General features: G+C 43.7%; 1 protein-coding gene across 6 annotated transcripts in view; it reads right to left on the reverse strand.

The window, feature by feature from the left end:
- Nucleotides 1-19,350, reverse strand: part of LOC142495174 (uncharacterized) — a 329,787-nt gene that overhangs the window by 63,508 nt on the left and 246,929 nt on the right. For all 6 annotated transcript variants that reach the window (XM_075600322.1, XM_075600301.1, XM_075600306.1 and 3 more), the window contains one exon: nt 604-736. In XM_075600322.1, coding sequence (XP_075456437.1) covers nt 604-736 — 133 coding nt within the window. The remainder of the gene's footprint in view (nt 1-603; nt 737-19,350) is intronic.

Consider the following 19,350-nt stretch of genomic DNA (forward strand, 5'->3'; position numbering starts at 1 on the left):
GCAGCTTCCAGTGATAGTAGATGCAGGAAATGGAAAGGAGCGCACGATCCAACAGGAGCAAGGAGAGGACCCAATTCCAAAAACATATAAACTTTATTGTGTCATAGACCTAAAATCCAACGAGTTTCGAACGCTGGTGCGTTCTTAAAGAACGCACCAGCGTTTGAAACGCGTTGGATTTTAGGTCTATGACACAATAAAGTTTATATATTTTTGGGCATTGGGTCCTCTCCTTGCTCATGTTGGATCGTGCGCTCCTTTCCATTTCCTCCATCAGTTTTGTAGCATTTTTATACACTTTACCGGATTCATTTTGCATTTATTAGGGAACCTATGGCAGGGTGACCATATAAATAATACCATATGCAGACTGAGCAAGTTCCTCCTTTGCAATTCACTCCCCCCTGTAGTGATCTTTGCAATTTCCCATTAGGAAATCCTTTTGGAATGAGGGCTGTAAAGTCAGAACTTGCAGAGCAGGTACCTGGTATACTTAAATTAGACTAAATTCTCAGTGGATAAAAACTAGAGCCAGAGAGCATAGCAATTATATGCACTTATGAAATATTCTAATGAGCATTCTGTTACTATGGTTAAAGTTACCTGCGGAGGGAAGGCTGCCTTCACTTATATTCTTTATCTGGCTCTGCAACTCCAGGATAGAAAGAGATGCTGCTTTTCTTGAATCTAACAATTGTTTCTGTGTCTTCCTGATTCTCCGTTTATGCTTCAATTTCTTTCCAAAACAAAATAAACAGATAGGTTGTTATTTATTTATAGAAATCCATAAGCCTTATTAATAATAAAGAATATTACATCCACATAATGATTGAATAGTCATTATTTCCACGTTTAGAGTAGTGTGTGTGTGAAAGTTCTATTGTAGTTATTGTAGCTATCGAATCAGGGAGGAATGTATTTTTCCCCTTATGAGACATCATTGGATGATGTTTCACAGGGTTTTTTGTTTTCCTTCCTCTGGGTAAAAATATTGTAATTACAAATATAGGATGAGTATCTGACGTCTAAATTTAACATAGGTTTGAACTTGATAGACATATGTCTTTTTTCAACCTCATCTACATACTATGTAACTGCTGCATGTCACTGCTATACAGTATGTACTGTGTGATGGTGAAAGAAACAGGCGCTAACACTATTAGTGACCACTTAAAATACAGTGATAGTAACTCAATAGTAAACAATCAAAATAATTGTGCAAATAAGTGTTCTTATAACGTGAAAAAATTATATAAATGAATTATAACCCCCTGCTCAAACCCATCTGGCAGGGACTGTTTCCTCTGGTCCCCAGGTTGTAGAAATGTATTCGCAATCCAGGGGGAGCATAAAAGGGAAATAAAACAAAACAATCTAAGTGCAGACAGTATAATAAAGTGAATAAGGTCTGTAGAATTCTTGGCTCCTATGTGCAGCCTACTCACAGGATTGACTGTAGATGGTTGCATGCTTAGTGTGTGTTGGGTGGAAGCTGTTGTCCCTCAAATAGCTGTCTCTGTCTGTAGGATTGCGGAATACAGAAGTCTGTAGTTGGTTGGTCTTTATAGTAATGGTGGTGTCTAGGAAATATAATTCGTCCGGGGAATGGGTGAGTTGAGGTTGTTGGCCGGGTGGAACGTATTGAAGTTCTCATGGAACTGTAGGTCTTGTTCACCAGAGATCCAAATTAGGAGGATGTCATCGATTTACCGAAGGTATGTAAGGGGTTTCAAGTGACAGGTGGAAAGAAAGTTACTTTCCAGTTTTGCGCAGAACAGATTGGCATACTGTGGTGCCATCCGAGTGCCCATAGTGGTCCCGTTTGTCTGGAGGTATGTGTAATTTCCAAATGTGAAGTAGTTATGGGTCAGAATAAATTTGATGCATTTAGTCACTGTCTCTGTGAGTGGCTCCTGCGGTCCCAGAAAGTATCTACAGGCTGAAATCTCATCTTTGTGGGGGATGTTTGTGTAACGTGATTCTACATCCATGGTAGCTAGTAGTGTTCCTGTTGTGATGGGGGGCAATGGCATTAAGTTTGTTTAGCAGGTCGGTGGTGTCCCAGTGAGCCAGAAACATTATCAATCAGTGTGCCAGATCCAGAGATGATAGGGCGCCCAGAGTTCCCCTCTTTGTGAATTTTAGGGAGCTTGCAGAATGTGCCAGGTTTTGGGTTACCTGATATCAGGTCCAGAATTTGTTCTCGTGTGAATAGGGTACTTAAGTCACCGTAGCATGGCTGTTTAGCCATAAGGCTGTGTAACATCAAAAGCGTCACATCCTAAGTGTACATCAAAAGTGTCTACAAGAGTTCATTTTGGAGTTGAAATTGGAGGTGAAGATTGGAGGAAGATCTGGACTCTGCATTACAACGTTGCCACTGTGAGACATTAACTTTTAACATCTGTGATTTATTTGTACACTTTTATCCTCCAGTACCTTGGAACTCTCTCCTCCTGCATCTCACTATGCCCTCCCTATTTCTTTTTCTGTTTACTGTTTCCTCACTCCTTTGTGAGCATTTCTGTTCTCTACAATATCTCCACTCCCCACTGCACCATTATTTATACACCTCTCTCCCAACAACTTCTTTACCCCTCAATAAAAAACACACACACAAATCCTCTATTCACACCCTCTATCTACTCCTTCCTGCTGCTGGGGATCTTCCCTAAGCCTGAAGCCAGACATACTATTTATTTATTTATAAAATATTTTACCCGGAAGTAATACATTGAGAGTTACCTCTCGTTTTCAAGTATGTCCTGGGCACAGAGTTAAGACAAATAATACATGGTTACAAATACAGTTACATAAATGAACAGGGTATACATTATATACAAGACATTGCATGCACAGTTAAAGAAAATATATATTATGGGTGAATGAAACAGTTACAGACCAGAAATAACAGTATACACACCTGATCTCACTCATGCCTCCCTGCCACCTCTTCCCCTGCAAATGGTGTTAACCTTTTCATTTAACACTGACCTTCCTTAAATTTTACCCCACAAATCAAGCATCCCAATAGCATGCCCTCATGGCTAATGTCCCACTCTCAGTCACTCCTACCACCCATTGTGACCAAGCACTGCAATATAGAGCACTTACTCCCTCACCTGCTGTCTCTGTAAGTTTCCCATTAAACCTCTTAGATTGTAAGCCCTTCGGGGCAGGGATTTCCTTTCCTATTGTCTGATTTTGCTGCACTTATTGTATAATTATAATTCCCTGTACTGTATTCTTTGTGATGCGCTGCGTACACATGGCTTCTCCATTTTGGCGGGTTTTTTTGTTAAATAAATCATGACACGGTATAATATGTCATGTGTTGTTGTTCATCTGAGGTTGTATTTACCTAATTTTAAGACCTGCTAAGGAACAGATGATTGTTATTATGTCCTGATATGTAAAACCATAGAATTCAAAGAGGGTGTACTTTCTTTTTCACACAACTGTATATGTATGCAGACATAAGGGTATATTCTATAAGCTCCGAAAGCGCTGATCCACTCGGTCGCCCATTCACATCAGTGGGGCTTTCCATGCAGACCGCACGGTTCAGCGCTTTCGGAGTTTATAGAATATGCTCCATAGTGCCATGTTTACGGAGAATTGCTATTCCAAAATACACCTTCTATGCTGGAAGAAACCTCATGGTCCCATTCAAGGCTAAAGTGCCTTATTTACAAAACAGTGTTACTCAATAAGATACCTTCCATGCTGGAAGACACATCGCATTTGTTTAACCCTCCCCACCCCCCAGTTAAAACACCCCTGCCTTAACCCATCCTTAATTTCTAATGTACTCAGCCCAGCCACTGTTCAAAAAAACCCAACTGTTTAATTTTGGGGCTATCATGTGCACGCAATGTGGGATCTTCCTGCCATTCTCCCCACCGTAGGGGAGGATCTCTTTCTAGCAAGATCCTATTTGTTTGCTACTTCTTGAACCCAGACTATGCTGAAAAGCTGGGTAATGTGGCAGGCATAAGCTTATAGGGTCCATGTTAAAATGGATATGAAGCAAAAGGTGACACTGTGAGTGCTTATTTGCATGTCATTTCCCAGAATCCCTGGCTGCAGTGGAAGCACTGAATGCTACGAGATAATGGTGAAAAGCAGGGCTGCAGACCTGTCTGAGACATGTGAGTGTGCTCACAAGTGGTATTTTTATTTGCTGTATTACAACTAAATAATACATTTTTTTTTTTATCAACAATGATTGTATCAGCACTGAACATAAAATAATAGCAGAGGTAAATTGCCAAAGGTCACTGCTACTTCTGGATCTCAAAAATGTACACACCTTGAAAATCCATCTGTAAATAAGGCCCAGAGATTTAAACAAATAGTTTTTTTTTTTTTCTAAGTAGGGTGTGTATTAAATCTATATTGTTGAAAGATGAGCTCATTCCAAGAATGTGTGGGATAAATGTCTGTGTGTGCGTCTGCATGAGTTACCAGGAGATGAATTAAGGTGAAGCTTTTCCCTTTTTACCTAAGGAACACTGTCGATATGGGGATAATTGCCATAACTAAGACAATTACTATCTAAATATATCACTGCACCTCACACCTATTGTGCTCAGTATACTTACAGGAAAATCCTTGGTAACATGAAAGGCTTATAAAAGCCTGTGTACTCTGAGATATTCTGCATGGATTTAAACTAAGACTCTCAGTATCTAAGGATTGAAATCAGCAATTTCTTATTCTATGTAAAATATACAATGTATTTCTTTGCTGTATTTTATTTTCACTGTTTTCAGATATTTGATTAATAGTATTAAAAAATTCAGAGCACTATCAGTTCTCAAAAAGTGTACTGTACATTGATGCACATCGAATGTGTTGTGTGTGGGGGAGTTAATCTGGTAGATATATACAAATGTGGCAAGGGTTATTGCACTCGCTCATAAGGCAGAATATCAGAGTTTTCATTGGATTCAATTGCAGTGGTAATGCAGAATATCACAGAATATCCATTATTGTGAGTCAGCGAGTGCAATAACCCCTTCTACATCTGTAGGCTGTGTACTGTATATGTCAGATTTTTTATAAACTTCAGGATTGTGCGTATTGTGCATGTATATATTTGGTGTACATTTATTTGTATGTCGCTGCCGAGTATTCATGTTTATATGCTTGGTGTGTGTATGTAGTCCATTTAATACTTTGTTGGTAGGTTCTGCTTGCACCACACTTTAACATTTGCAAGCCAGCCCCTGGCCGGAGAAATTGGCAGCCTGTGACGTCGGACGTGCGGTTTCGTGACGTTAGAGGTGGGGGTTTGTGACTTTAGAAGGCGGTCAGTGATGTCGGGGTGGGGTTATGATGTAGGAGGGGGTCAGTGTTGTCGGGTGGGGTTATGATGTAGGAGGGGGTCAGTGATGTCAGGGTGGGGTTATGATGTAGGAGGGGGTCAGTGATGTCAGGGTGGGGTTATGATGTAGGAGGGGGTCAGTGATGTCGGGTAGAGTTATGATGTAGGAGGGGGTCAGTGATGTTGGGGTGGGGTTATGATGTAGGAGGGTGTCAGTGGTGTCGGGTAGGGTTATGATGTAGGAGGGGGTCAGTGATGTCGGAGTGGGGTTATGATGTAGGAGGGGGCGGGTGGGGTTATGATGTAGGAGGGGGTCACTGATGGCGGGGTGGGGTTATGATGTAGGATGGGGTCAGTGATGTCAGGGTGGGGTTATGATGTAGAAGGGGCTCAGTGATGTCTGGGTGGGGTTATGATGTAGGAGGGGGTCAGTGTTGTCGGGTGGGGTTATGATGTAGGAGGGGGTCAGTGTTCTCGGGTGGGGTTATGATGTAGGAGGGGGTCAGTGTTGTCGGGTGGGGTTATGATGTAGGAGGGGGTCAGTGTTCTCGGGTGGGGTTATGATGTAGGAGGGGGTCAGTGTTGTCGGGTGGGGTTATGATGTAGGAGGGGGTCAGTGATATCGGGGTGGGGTTATGATGTAGGAGGGGGTCAGTGATGTCAGGGTGGGGTTATGATGTAGAAGGGGCTCAGTGATGTCGGGGTGGGGTTATGATGTAGGAGGGGGTCAGTGTTGTCGGGTGGGGTTATGATGTAAGGGTGGGTGGCGTTAGGACTGTTTCAGGCTTTCCCGGCACAGAGAGATGTAAATCATTCTGCATGAGACAGTGAGCCTCAATATGTGAAAATTGTGAAAATTGAGATGTATTCTCACACGTTCTCCTGGCTTCCCATTAAGTCCCCTGCCCCTCCTTATACAGTATTTCATCCCCAAATTCTCAATATATCCCTGCTTGCTTCTTGTCTTGTGCTGAAGGCTGTCTTCTGTCAACATATTTTGTATTAAAAGCCTTACCACTCTTAAAGCCTGCCTCACTTACTGTCACACACCTATGAAACGCCCTTCCCCTCAATGTCTGCAAAGCACTTTCTCTCTTCACGTTTAAGGCCCATCCCAAAACTCCCCTCTTTAAACAAAGCATTTCAGTAGCTCCAATGTACTCATCCCTTGCAGACATACTTTCCATGACACCTTACTGCCTCGTAGTTCTCCCAATATACCGCTTAGATTGTAAGCTCTTTGGGGAAGGAACTCCTTTTACTAATGTTTACTTTTATGTTTGAAACGCCTGAAACCATTATGTATTACATCTCATATTATTTTGTTGCATCTACAGTATAACTGCTCTGGAGTGCTACCGTATGCACAATGCTATACAAATAAATATATACATACATAGGAGATATGAAACCGCAGGAATACACAGGATATTCAACTATTTATAACTGAAAGAAAAACATATATTCCTTATTTATTGACCATATGTGTGCCTTTTAAAATAATCAGTCAATCTAATAATAACAAGCTTAATTTTAATCCACTAGAGGAAATTATATAATTCTAATAATAATATATATACTGTAAATAATTTTACCTCTCTTCCTGACCTCCCCCCCTTCTCTATTATCCCGTCTCAACTACTGTCTCTCTGCAATCTCCTCCTGAATGTCCCACTGTTACCTGAAGCTTAACATGTCCAAAGCAGAACTAATGCTCTTTCCCCCTTTCACTGCCACACCTACAGCCAAACTCTCCCTCACTGTCAATAATACCACAATCTCATCAAGCCTGCTGTCTAGGGGTAAATTTTGTCTCCGATTTCTCCTTCGTTGCTCACATTCAGTCCGTCACAAAGTCCTGCCATCTAAGGGCCTGTTCACAAAGCAGTGATAAGTGGTTTAATGGTCGGCCTCCAGGCAGTCCCCCCGGATCTCCGGGGGGTTCCCTACTGGCCTCCGGTATCAATCCTGCGCTCCCCCCAAAAAATGCAGCCAGTTTCATTACTGTAGCGGCTAACCGCTAAGGTAATGAAAGGATTAAAAGTCAGGCACTGCATAGTTGTTGGTACAGGGGGTAGGTGAAGATTATAGTTGCCCCAGGGTTGGCGTTTAGATCTTGCGTAAGGGTGGTAGTAGAAGTTAACCCCTTCATTACCTTAGCGGTTACAACCGCTTAGGTAATGAAGGGGTTAACTCCTCCCGCAACCTTCCCGGTAGGTCTAACCACCCACCCTGGGCCAAGTACCCCTTTCACTCACCCCCTCTGCCCCCAATAAACTAGCTACTGTGTTTTAACATCTTCATTACCTTAGTCGTTCAATGGTGCATTTTTTGATCAAACTTTAAAAAACTTGGATTTTTTCTTAGTGAATACCATTTTTACCAACATGTTTTAGAGCGCAATAAATCAATGCAAAGTCGTTCAGCAATGTACTGATTTTACTGAATAGGCCCTTTAACCGCCAAAATATTGCCAGGATACACCCTTTTCTCACTCGTGATGCAACAAAAATCCTAATTCAGTCACTCATCCTGCAACCTTCTCTTAGGGCTTGACCCCGCTGCCTACTACAGCGTCCGCTGCACGCACGAGAGCCCTCCCCTCAATGGCGCTGGGCCCGCTGCGATGGGGGGCCGCAGCGCTGAGGCGAGAGCTGCTCCTGCTCTCAATAGAATTGAGAGCAGGACTCGCGTCAAGCGATACGGCACGCCCCCCGGCGGTTCAGCCAATGAGGGCGAACCTGCCGGGTGACGTCATGGCTGCGCCCCCGTCACTCCCCCGCCATGCCCCCCCCCCCGGTCTCTCTTCCTGCAGCTCCCTGCAGACCAATCTGCCAATCTCGCGGGCGCGCGTTGCAGCTGAGTTACCGGGGCCTTAGTCTTAGCCTTAGTTGGCATTGCACTTGTCTGTCTGTACCAACTCCAATCCAATCCATCCATCCATCCAAAATGCTGCTGCCAGATTCATCTCCTATATCTCCCTCACCACTCCGTTCTCCTGCACCACTATGCAAATCCCTACACTGGCTTCCCATGTCCTGTAATGTCAAATTTTAAACTGTAGCTCGAACTTACAAAAGCTCTCAACGGCACTGACCCACCTCAAATCTCAGCCCTCATCCCCAAATATACACATAAACACCCTATGTGCTTTGCCCACGGCATCCACCTTTCTTCCTGTCATCACCTCCTCTCACACCCACCAACAAGACTTCTCCTGTGCTGCCCTCTGCCTGTGGAATTTCCAAACATGCACCTTCAGACTCTCCCCCAGTATTCAAACATTTAAAAACGCCCTGAAAACTCATCTTTTTAAGGAAGCTTATCTATCATACCCCTAACCTCACTCACACCAATCCTATTGGTACCAGCTGTGTGGCTAGGCCAAACTACGTCCTAAACCCCTCAACATCCACGCCCCAAACATTAATTGGATGAGCTGCGCAGCTGGACTATACTCTACCCTGATGTATACTCCGTCCCACAATGAGCAGCCACCTTACCTTTTGTTTCAACATCGCCCCTCTAGATTGTAAGCTCTCACGAACAAGGCCCTCGATACCTTGTAGATCTGTTTGTGCATGCTCATCCATATGTGTGTGTTTATGTAATTATCAAATCTCCATACCCCCACTGTACCGCGCTGTGGAATATTATGGCGTTTTACAGATAAATAATAATAATAATTTACCATAGTCCTCTAGAATGTGCAAAAATAATACTCATTGTAGGTTGGTATACCTTTTAAGGTAGCTTTATAGGTGTTCATACTGTAGATACCATTGTAGCGTACACAGCGTGGAAAAAACTGTGAGGTTTGAAACACTGTTTATGCCTTTAGAAAGCACAAAACTGTGCTGTTTGCATGTTTGTGACCCCATCACATGTTTTTTTATTATAGGATAAATTCCAGTAGCCCTATTGGTAGTTTAATATTTGAAGAATGATCACGATGGCCCCTTAAGAGGTAATGTATTTCAACCTGCAATGGATTTACCATTTCTCCACTACCAATAGGGTTACTGGAACTTATCCTATAGTAAAAAAAAAACATGTGACGGGGTCACAAACATGCAAACATAACAGTTTTGTGCTTTCTAAAGGCATAAATATAATCGGTCATTAGGAAATATATATTTTCTGCCTAAATGATTGTTATCAGCCCCTCCTTCAGAACTTGTGCACATTTCTTTCCTTGCTTACATATATTATTGTCTCTGGTTGTCTTCCTTCATACCTCTTATACTGAAAGCACATTGAGCAGGAACACCCCACTTACTGTATACCGAATGCTTATTCTTCGTTGAATAACCTAATGCAACCTTTTGTATTTATAAACTAGTAATGCTTGTAATTTATAGAATTTGATGCTTGTGTACAACTATAAATTAAGCAATCTTTTTATTGGGTCATGTTCTTAAAGCTGATACCATTGCCTTATGGGCCTGATACATATTTCTCTACATTGTGAAAGGGTTCCTCCTACAGTGAACCTGTAACTACTGTATATTATTTGTAGCATCAGTTGAAACATTTCAGCTTTTTATTAAACTTGCATTTACCTTAAACAGGAGCAGTCTGATGTGCTAGATGCTCTCTAATCGATAGAACAGTGGTTATCAAACTTGTTTAAGCAAAGGCGCCCCTGGAAGATTGTTAAAATCTCAGGGCACCCCTTCTCATTGGACATCACTCACCCCCTCTTGCTCATACACACCACACTCTCCCTCCCACCTAAAACATGTCAGCTGTGCAGCAGGTGTGCGCAGTGAAGAGACACGGAGGCAATGATCCACCTCTCCTCCTGTTCCGGGTGTCGAAGAGGACAGGTGGATCATGGTCTTTCTGGCTACAGACGGTACGGAATATGTCCGCTGAGCAGTCGGCAGAGTGTCTAACCCTGGGGGCTGCAGCACCCTTGGCAGAGGTTGAGAAACACTGCAATAGAAGATTGAAGGAGAGCTTAGTGATCAAGAGTTAGAGAAGAGCAGAAACCAGCAGGGCAGGTATATTTATATAACGCTGTTGTGGGCTCTGTTCTAAAACTATACTAAGCTTCATCACGGGAGATCTCCAAACACTACCTGTTACGTTGGAAATAACTGCAGTGCTAGAAACCAGGCTGTATTTGTTGGAGTGTTTGCCATGGAAGAACCTGTTTGCATCCAGCACTGTCTTGTGATGATTCGCTCATTTAGCACACTTTTTACCTTTGGTTATTTGGACGGAATATATGCCTTAGCAGGAGCCAGAATAAATACAAACGGCCCAAGAACAATATACACGTTGAATAGGTATAAGGAAATGACTTTTAACCCAACATGTAATTAGAGTCTGGTATTTACGGCAGAACGCACCGGATAACAGCGTGACCCTTTGACACATTGCAATGGGGTTACCAGGGAAATCAAGCCTGATACCACATACAATGCCCAGGCTTACTAAACAGTGCTGCGCCATATTGCCCTTTAAGAATTGTAATTAGGGTGTGTTAACCCTTAGCACCTTTTAGTAAACCTGGGCCAATATTCACTAAGACAACTGTAAGAAGAAATGGTGGGCACTACGAAATGTATTAGAATATGTTTAGGGTACATAGTCTCTTAGTATGTTTTAGCACATTAAATTAAAACAACTGTTTTCCACAAGAAACACAGGAAAATCATGCACTAAAAGGTCATTCCCCTTTGCCAGACTATATTACAATGGCATTACAATTATAGAACTACCCGTGTAACACTTCTACTGTATATAGTCAGATAATACAATACGTATAGTATTATTCATTATATTGTACACATATGTAAATAGAAATATAACAAATCAATATGATTATTAATGCACACTAAAATAACCTCAACACACACACAAGTGGTTGGAAAACACTGGTGTACAGTATACTGCACAGTAACTTCTTCCTTTATGTAGCCGAGTTCCCCTCTTACCTCCGGTGCGGGGAGGCTGGAGGGTTGATCGGAGTGTCGGAGCTCCGCAGCGGACCCGGAGTGCGGGGGTCGCCATCTTAGGTGCTCGCGCATGCGCAGTGTAATACGACTTGCATGCGCAGTGTAATGTTACGGCGGCCATCTTAGGTGGCTCTGCAGACACAGACAGTGGGACTACATGTCCCAGAATCCCCTAGGGAGAAATAGATGGTTGGCGCGAAAACGTCCCGTGCGCCAGTCGAGAGACTGCACCACGAGAGGTTGCGTCCAGGGAGCAGTGGCTCCTGGACTAGGCTAGGACTCAACCCAAGGCCCCAGTTAGGCCCCGATCCCTCCACACAGTTGAGTGATGCAGGGAAGGTCCTAGATAGGGACTCACCCTCTTAGAGATTGCTACTCAAGCTACTTCGCCGTCGGACGGACAGCCACGCAGTGTCCTGCGTCCTGGGACCAGGCCCAGGGCCCTATAGACATTACAGGAAACACTCCTGCTGGAGCTCCCCCACGCGGCGGACCACCACCTGTAAGGCGAGAGGGGAATTTGCAGACACCGCATCGTGGGACCACAGATGCGGCTCTGATAACTGAGGATCTCCCTAAATCTCCTGGTCGTAGCCAGGAAGGTACCCACTGTGCACCACCACACCTAAGGGTGGGTAGCGATACCTTCATACACTTTGGGGTGGGCATCGTTCTGTGACACCAGGGTCGTAGATGCCATGGGTACCCTCAGGACTTTGGGGGAACATTGGGCTACCGCATTGTGTTGCTGTATTGGTGTGATATATATTGTGTGCGTATTGCATTGAGGCATCGTTATCATTATTGTTATTATATGTGTGTCAGTGAACCTTAGTTATATACCTGTGTGTGTAACACCCTATTACTGTTATTGGTTCCTGTGCGGGTTTATACCACTAACACTGGGATCCCTCATAGGTGGAGGCGCTGTGCCGAGAGGAGAAAGAGCTCATCCCAGGCTCCCGGTGGCGGAGGCTTAGGCCTCCTGTGAACGAACAGGTACAGCACGCCTAGTTCCCTTAGACATAGGGAAAGGGGGCTACATTTAATACAGTTAACTATAGACAACTGTGTAAAGAATGACACAAACTACAGTATTTTAAAAATGCTGTAATAAAAAGATTGTTATCACATTTTACTTCAATTGCTTGCACTGAGGCACACACACACTGACAGACACTGAATCACAAGTAGTACACCGACAGAGCCAACTGTAACTGACAAATTTACACACACACACACACACACACACACACACACACACACACACACACACACACACACACACACACACACACACACACACACACACACACACACACACACACACACACACACTAAGACTACAACACACACACATACACCAAAACTGACGCACAAACACACAGCATATCTTCCCACAGCAGCACACAGTAACTCCTCCCCCGATGTCACGCTGAGCAGGGGCGGGCAGAGCTCTGCCTCAGTTCCGCGCTCTGCCTCAGTTCCGCCCCCAGCCTCTGTTGCCTGCTCTCTGCAATCCTCCCTCCTCCTTGCAGCTCACAGTTCACAGTTCCCGATCCAGCTTTGATGTGCTGTGAGCACAAGTCACTGACAGGAATGGGCCTGCAGGCAAGTTGCTGTTACAGGGAACGGAGGAGGAAGGGGGCCCTGACTTCTGTGGTTGTCGGCTAGACTGCTGGGCCAAATATCCCGACTCTCCCCCCTGTCGACAGCCCTGAGCGGGCCCATCAAGAATATGGGCCCCAGGGCTTTGCCCGGGCTATAGCTACGCCCCTGGTACCAAAGTATCCCATACAGACTAGATCAAGAGCCAATTATACGCCTACTATGCCCTCTGGATGGCACTATTATATATACACACATACATATATTATTTTCTTTTTATTTACTTTATACGTAGAACAATTTCTGTATGAGTATGCATATACATATAGAGTAAATACCATGTTTTGTACACAACAAATAAATACAAACCATATGTATTTGACACTATATACCGGTCTCGGACAAGTTGCTGCAGTCAACTCGCTGAAGCCACTCCTCCGTAGCCAACTCGCCGCCACCGATCACACACACTCACAGTATGTGTATATATATATATATATATATATATATACATATATATATATATATACACACTATAGTATATGTAAACACTAAAAGCATGACCATTGGTGTTCTTGTTCGATGCGCATGTCCTATCTCATTGCTGTGAGTTTTTTTTATTTTAGCTCGTGATTAATAAACCTGTACTATTTTACACTATGGAGCCCGAGCTGTCCCCTTTTGTTTTATATATATTTATTTATTATTGTATGGACTTAATCACCCTGTATTTAAATATCTCAGTATAATTGGTAAAAACCTATATACAAAGCAATGTGTTGGAGGTACCTGACCATGCACACTTTACAGTCTAATTGTGTTCTCTCTTTATTGTGCACAAAGGGCCTTATTCTATAAAGTGCGACAGGGCCACTTCAGCACTGATGCATGAAAGTCCCATTGACTTCAGAAGCACTCAGGTTTGTATGGTACAACCATTGAAAAAAACCATTAAGACATCTGGGAAGGAAATTCTGAATAATGTCTTAAAAGCATTGGTTGTTAAATCAGAATGCAAACAGTTTAGAGCAGCAAAGTCCTCCATTGACGCTAAAAAGGTAACATCAGAGAAATTGTCTTTACTGGACTACATAAGAGTGTGCAACGTCCAAGGTTTTAAAAGAAAGGAAATTCAAATCAGTAAAATAAGTAACTGGGTGCCATCTGAGACAAATGAGCAGCTCACTTCAATTCAAATCAATATAGAGACTCAATCCTCATCATGAACATAAAAAAAATCCATCATCTTACAAAGTCATAAGGGCACACAACAAGCAGATGTTGTGGTGCTGCTTATCCTTCATTGGGCTATACAAGGGAGGGAGGTTAGGGGGGGCGGGGAATGTCCCAGCTTCCTTCCTCCCACCCTTTTTGCAGCTTTGTGTGCCAGCGTGTGTATCTGAGACACACTCACACACACTGACATGTCGGACACACAAGCATATTCTCCCCCCCCCCTCCCTGGTCCAGGTTAGCTCCCATTGGCTGGATTAATTGAGAAAGCGGGGTTAGGCAGAGTCTTGGAGCACTCGGTGTTGGTCCACCACCTCTCGCTCTCCTCCCCCACATGCAAAGATTCATAGGGGGCACGCTGTTGCTGGTTGCAGCTGTGACTGACAGGTCAGTCAGCACTGTGCGCACCATAGGTGCCTGGGAGTTTCCCATCTATGCTCTAATGTCAACAAGTATAGCAAATAGTTGAGTATGCAAAGGCATTTTGCTTTGGCTTGGATGAAAGAAAGTTAAAGCATGAAGACAAACTTTAATAATGCTTAAATGTATAGTTTTATTTGCCATGAGCCTGATTATTTAAGGCAACGCCAGAGTTTACAAGACTTAATTTAAAAAATCTCAACCCTACATGTGTCTGTATACCATTGCATAATCAGCATTAGGAAATGTGTGTCTACACTTTTTCATTAAACACAGAATTGGGTTCTGCAAGAAAATATTATATTGGCATCTTGGCCATGAATAAACTGTGGTCTTAGAAGCGGAATACCCCAATGCTACTTTGTGAAGTAATTTGATTGCCATTGTTCTACTATGCACTTTATACAGTAGCAGGAGTGTAAAATAAAATTGTTTATCATACATAAAGCTAGTGATTTGTTTCCACACCTATTTTGTTAAAAAGATGGGTAAATCAAAAGACATCATGTCTATTTGTGTTGAATGAGATATACTCTGCCCCCTGCTTGGCTCCTCAACAAGGTGTGCTCAGCATGTGATTTATGATGGACATTTATTTATTTATAAAATATTTTACCAGGAAGTAATACATTGAGAGTTACCTCTCGTTTTCAAGTATGTCCTGGGCACAGAGTAAGACAAATAATACATGGTTACAAATACAGTTACATAAATGAACAGGGTATACATTATATACAAGACATTGCATGGCCTCAGCCAATGACATTGGACTATAGAGAGGAGGTACTAGAGGGGGAATCTATGAGTCCTTGGCAGAGCAGGCAGGGATAGAGCTGTGGTGACCCTGAGGGACCTTTGGGTGATTAGGAATGATCAAGAGCCAGTCTGGGACGAATGCAACTTGTCAGATGCTGGGCAACCATATCGCAGATTGACTCCAGGAGAAGCAGATTGACTTGGGGAGGCGTACGTACCAACTGAAAGGGATCCCCAGCACAAGACAAATAAAGGGCTACTGAAGCCTTTGTGAAGCACAGGCCTGCTACATTCAAACACTAACTAAGAGCTCCAACGATGTGCCATTGGAGAGATAACATTTTGGGGATCACATGTTATTTGAGTGCAAAGATAACTATGCTGTAAATGTTCTTGTTTTATTTACACCAGTTGACAGCCAGAAAACAACCTTTTGTAAAGATGTTAACAGTCTAATTGGCTTCGACTCAGAATCAAGTATTGGGGTATTGGGAGGGTCAGGGGAACCATTTCCTGGACTGTGCCTGTGATAGGAGGAGGTAACAAGGCTCTCAAATAAAGGTCAAGCCCGTTTTGGTTACCCCTGATCCGTGTATAAGGGTCCAAGAGAGTTAGCTCTTGGGCTCAGTAACAATGTACCATTCTGTTACACTGTATGTAATAAAAGTATTTTTTGTATTTTTCTGTCATGGGGAAACTCCTGGAGTGGGCAGGACCTAGGTGGCCGGAACAGCAGGGGAGGAGGCAAGGAGAGTTGGGGTCACGGGCTGAGGTCGGTGGCAGGCGGCTAGCAGGAACGTCTGGGTCAAACGCAGAGGTCGGTGGCAGGCGGCTAGCAGGAACGTCTGGGTCACACGCAGAGGTCGGAGGCAGGCAGCAAGCTGGAACATCTGGGTCACAAGCAGGGTTCAGCAACAGGATCAGGGACTTGTTAGCAGGAAAAACAGACTGGGGCAATCTGGTTAAATAGCAAAGGCCTTTAATAGGAACAGGACTCAGATACAGGACAGGAACAGATCAGAAGCATGGGAGTCTGAACATAAAATATGTCAGGGCTATTTCCTTCACGACCTTCCATGATCAGCAGGGTGTCTTCGTGGAAAGCAGACTTGAGATGGCCCTCCTCCGGTGGTCTATTGATGGGCAAGGTATTTGTCCCCACCGTGACGGCGCAGGGAGCAGCAACTGGCACTGCAAGGAAGCTCCAGATGGGTGCATCATATTTAAATGCAGGGGCATGCACATCAGGAACACGGGCACCAGGAATTGGCACATCAGACTCTCCATATGAGTCGGTGGGGACATTGAGAATGTAAGTCCAGCTATTTGAGTTTTTAACTCTTTAAGCTGTCCTTCTGCACTTTTGTTCCCACTCAATGCAGTTACCAGTTCAGCTTCTTTGGAGTTGAGTCATGATACCCTATCTCCCAGCTCACACAGAGCAAAGCTTACATCTGTTTCGTTTTATTTATTTCTGACTTGCAGCTGCCGGTACTCCTCCTGGACCTTGTCCAGCTGCAGCTGGGCCTTCTCACAGACTGTGTGGTCCAGCAATTCGCAGGCATTGGCCATTTTTACCTCATAGCGCTGTGTCAGGCCGGCCACCTCCTCTCTGTCTTCCCTTTTGGCGAGCTGTATCTTGAGCTCAGCGATCTGCGCCAGTCAATTTATCTCCATCCATGCTGTCACATTATCTAGATACGCCGTCAGTGTGACAAGAGCCACCCCTGGGCAGTCCTGGAAACAAACACAGATCTGGGTGTAATCAGCATACTGGTGGCACTTCAGACTATGCTTCCAGATGATATTGCCCAGCGGTCTTACATACACTTTGAACAGGAGCAGTGACAGTAACGGCACTTGAAAGACCCCAAAGGGGACAGGTCCCACCGGTGAAACATGGGACCCCATAGTCACCTGCTGCGTCCAGCCCTACAGGGACTAGGCAACCCATTGTAATGCGGTCATACCGATACCAGCTAGGTGGTGCAGCATCACCCCATGATCAATTATGTTGAAGGCCGCTGTGAGATCCAACATGACAAGAGTAGAAGTACAGCCCTTGTCCATGACCATGAATAAGTCATCCACCACACAGACCAGGGCCGACTCAGTTCCATGACCGGCTCTAAAGCCAGACTACGTGGGGTTGAAGCCGGCCCTTTCCACACAATCTTCCAGCTGGGTGAAAACTACCCTCTCCAATACCTTCTCTACCATGGGAAGGTTGAAGATTGGACAATAGTTGTTGAGAATAGGCAAATCTTGCCAGTTACCTATTGTAAGTCTTGCCAGTTCCCCACTCCATATTATTCCAGTGGCATTGAGACGAAGGGGAATATTTACTAAGTGGTGCTCTGCCATAAAACACCTTTTATTGTCAGAAAACAGCTCATAGACCATTTACTTGAATGGCTTCACAGTGTATTTTGCGCCAGAAATAGAATAGCACTACCTAGTAAGTATAGGTCTTCTGATAGGTAAGTATAGGTAAGTTCTGATCTATCTATAAGGTGTTATATTTGTCTGTACCTTGGAGGAGCTTTGCAAGACCCATGCAGATCATGCAGGGCTGCATCAAGTGACAGTAAAAAGCAATACAGAAGTGACAGCTGGCAGCCTTTAGATGAGGGTTTTCCCCGAGGGCGAGAGGAAGACTCAGAGCAGAGATGGTTTGGGAGAAATTAGAAACATGTCTAAATTATTTAAGCAACATCTGACAAACGAGGAAATACTTTAGTTACAAGAGGCTCTATTACATATTTTTTGTTGTGAGCATCCCTTTTGAAGTTGTTGAATATCTAGAAACCTACTTGATGATGTTTGTCTATTTTTATCTGCACATATATTACCTTTGTCACTTTTTTACACCATAACAGCAGCTGACAAAGTTTTGGGAACAAACTGTTGCCATAGATTAATTATATCCGGGAATGCAGTAAAGAGCCATGCTTGGCAACATTATTTATGTTTAAGTACTTAGCAAAATAATACCAGCATCTCATGACCAAATAGCTATAAACCTGTCATTAAAGTACAATGCCCCCAGCAAACAGTAGTGTAATCAATACCCATTAGCAAAGATAACAGCTAAGTAAATAGCAATAAAGCTAACAGTAGTTCTGAAATAAAGACTACATGCCAATAAAAATGCTCACATACTCCCTAGTCTCCAAAGAAGATGTAGATTTCAGAGCAGTTCTAGCTTTATTCTTGAACAGTTTTTATGTTTGTTTGTAATGCATATCCTGCAGTGCATAAAGTATTACTTACAATAATAAAATAATAAAACTTACATTTAAAAAAAAATGCTCACATTCAGAATGATAAGATATTTTTTTATACACAGCCTTGATTGGTAGTTTCCTGTATCACACCCTTGTACACCAGCCAATCATGCTTAATAATCATATATTAACACAATGTGCAATGTGTAGCAAGACAAATGCAGTACATGCATGTTTCAAGGATCACAAATGGGTATTATGACAGTAAGGAAAGAGCGATAGTTTCATGTCACATCCCTTTGTATCAATATATGTGTTGAATCTTTCCTCGTTTGTGCCAGTTAGGAGGTGGGTCTACAGGAGTGGAGAGGAGTTGATAGCTTTTGTTGTATTTAGCTGTATGTGTAGTATATTATGTATCAATGTTTATGTATTTTACTATATTCCTTTTTTTGCCCAATAAATCAGCAACAGCTGCAAAATATTCATAACAAGTGTACCCCCCACCCCTTCTCTTGCTAGGGACTACTTATAGTTAGGGGTTAAGGACCCTAGAGGCAGGGCCATCTTAATAACATTAGGGGCCCCCAGGCAAAGCAGTGCACGGGGCCCTACTTACACTGTGGCTCCCAGCCTCCCACGCGCTCACTAGCAGCAGCAGGCACCGGAAATGCTGCACTGCTAGGCTGCGAGCAGTTGTGACGCGAGCCGGGGTGCCAGGCTGGCGGAGAGCGAGTGGAGCCGGGGTGTCGGGCGGGGGGTAGAGCGAGCGGAGCCGGGCGGGGGGAGAGCGAGGTGAGCCGGGGTGCCA

The sequence above is a fragment of the Ascaphus truei genome, chromosome 1 (genome assembly GCF_040206685.1).
Source record: "Ascaphus truei isolate aAscTru1 chromosome 1, aAscTru1.hap1, whole genome shotgun sequence".
In the NCBI taxonomy this organism is placed as follows: domain Eukaryota; kingdom Metazoa; phylum Chordata; class Amphibia; order Anura; family Ascaphidae; genus Ascaphus; species Ascaphus truei.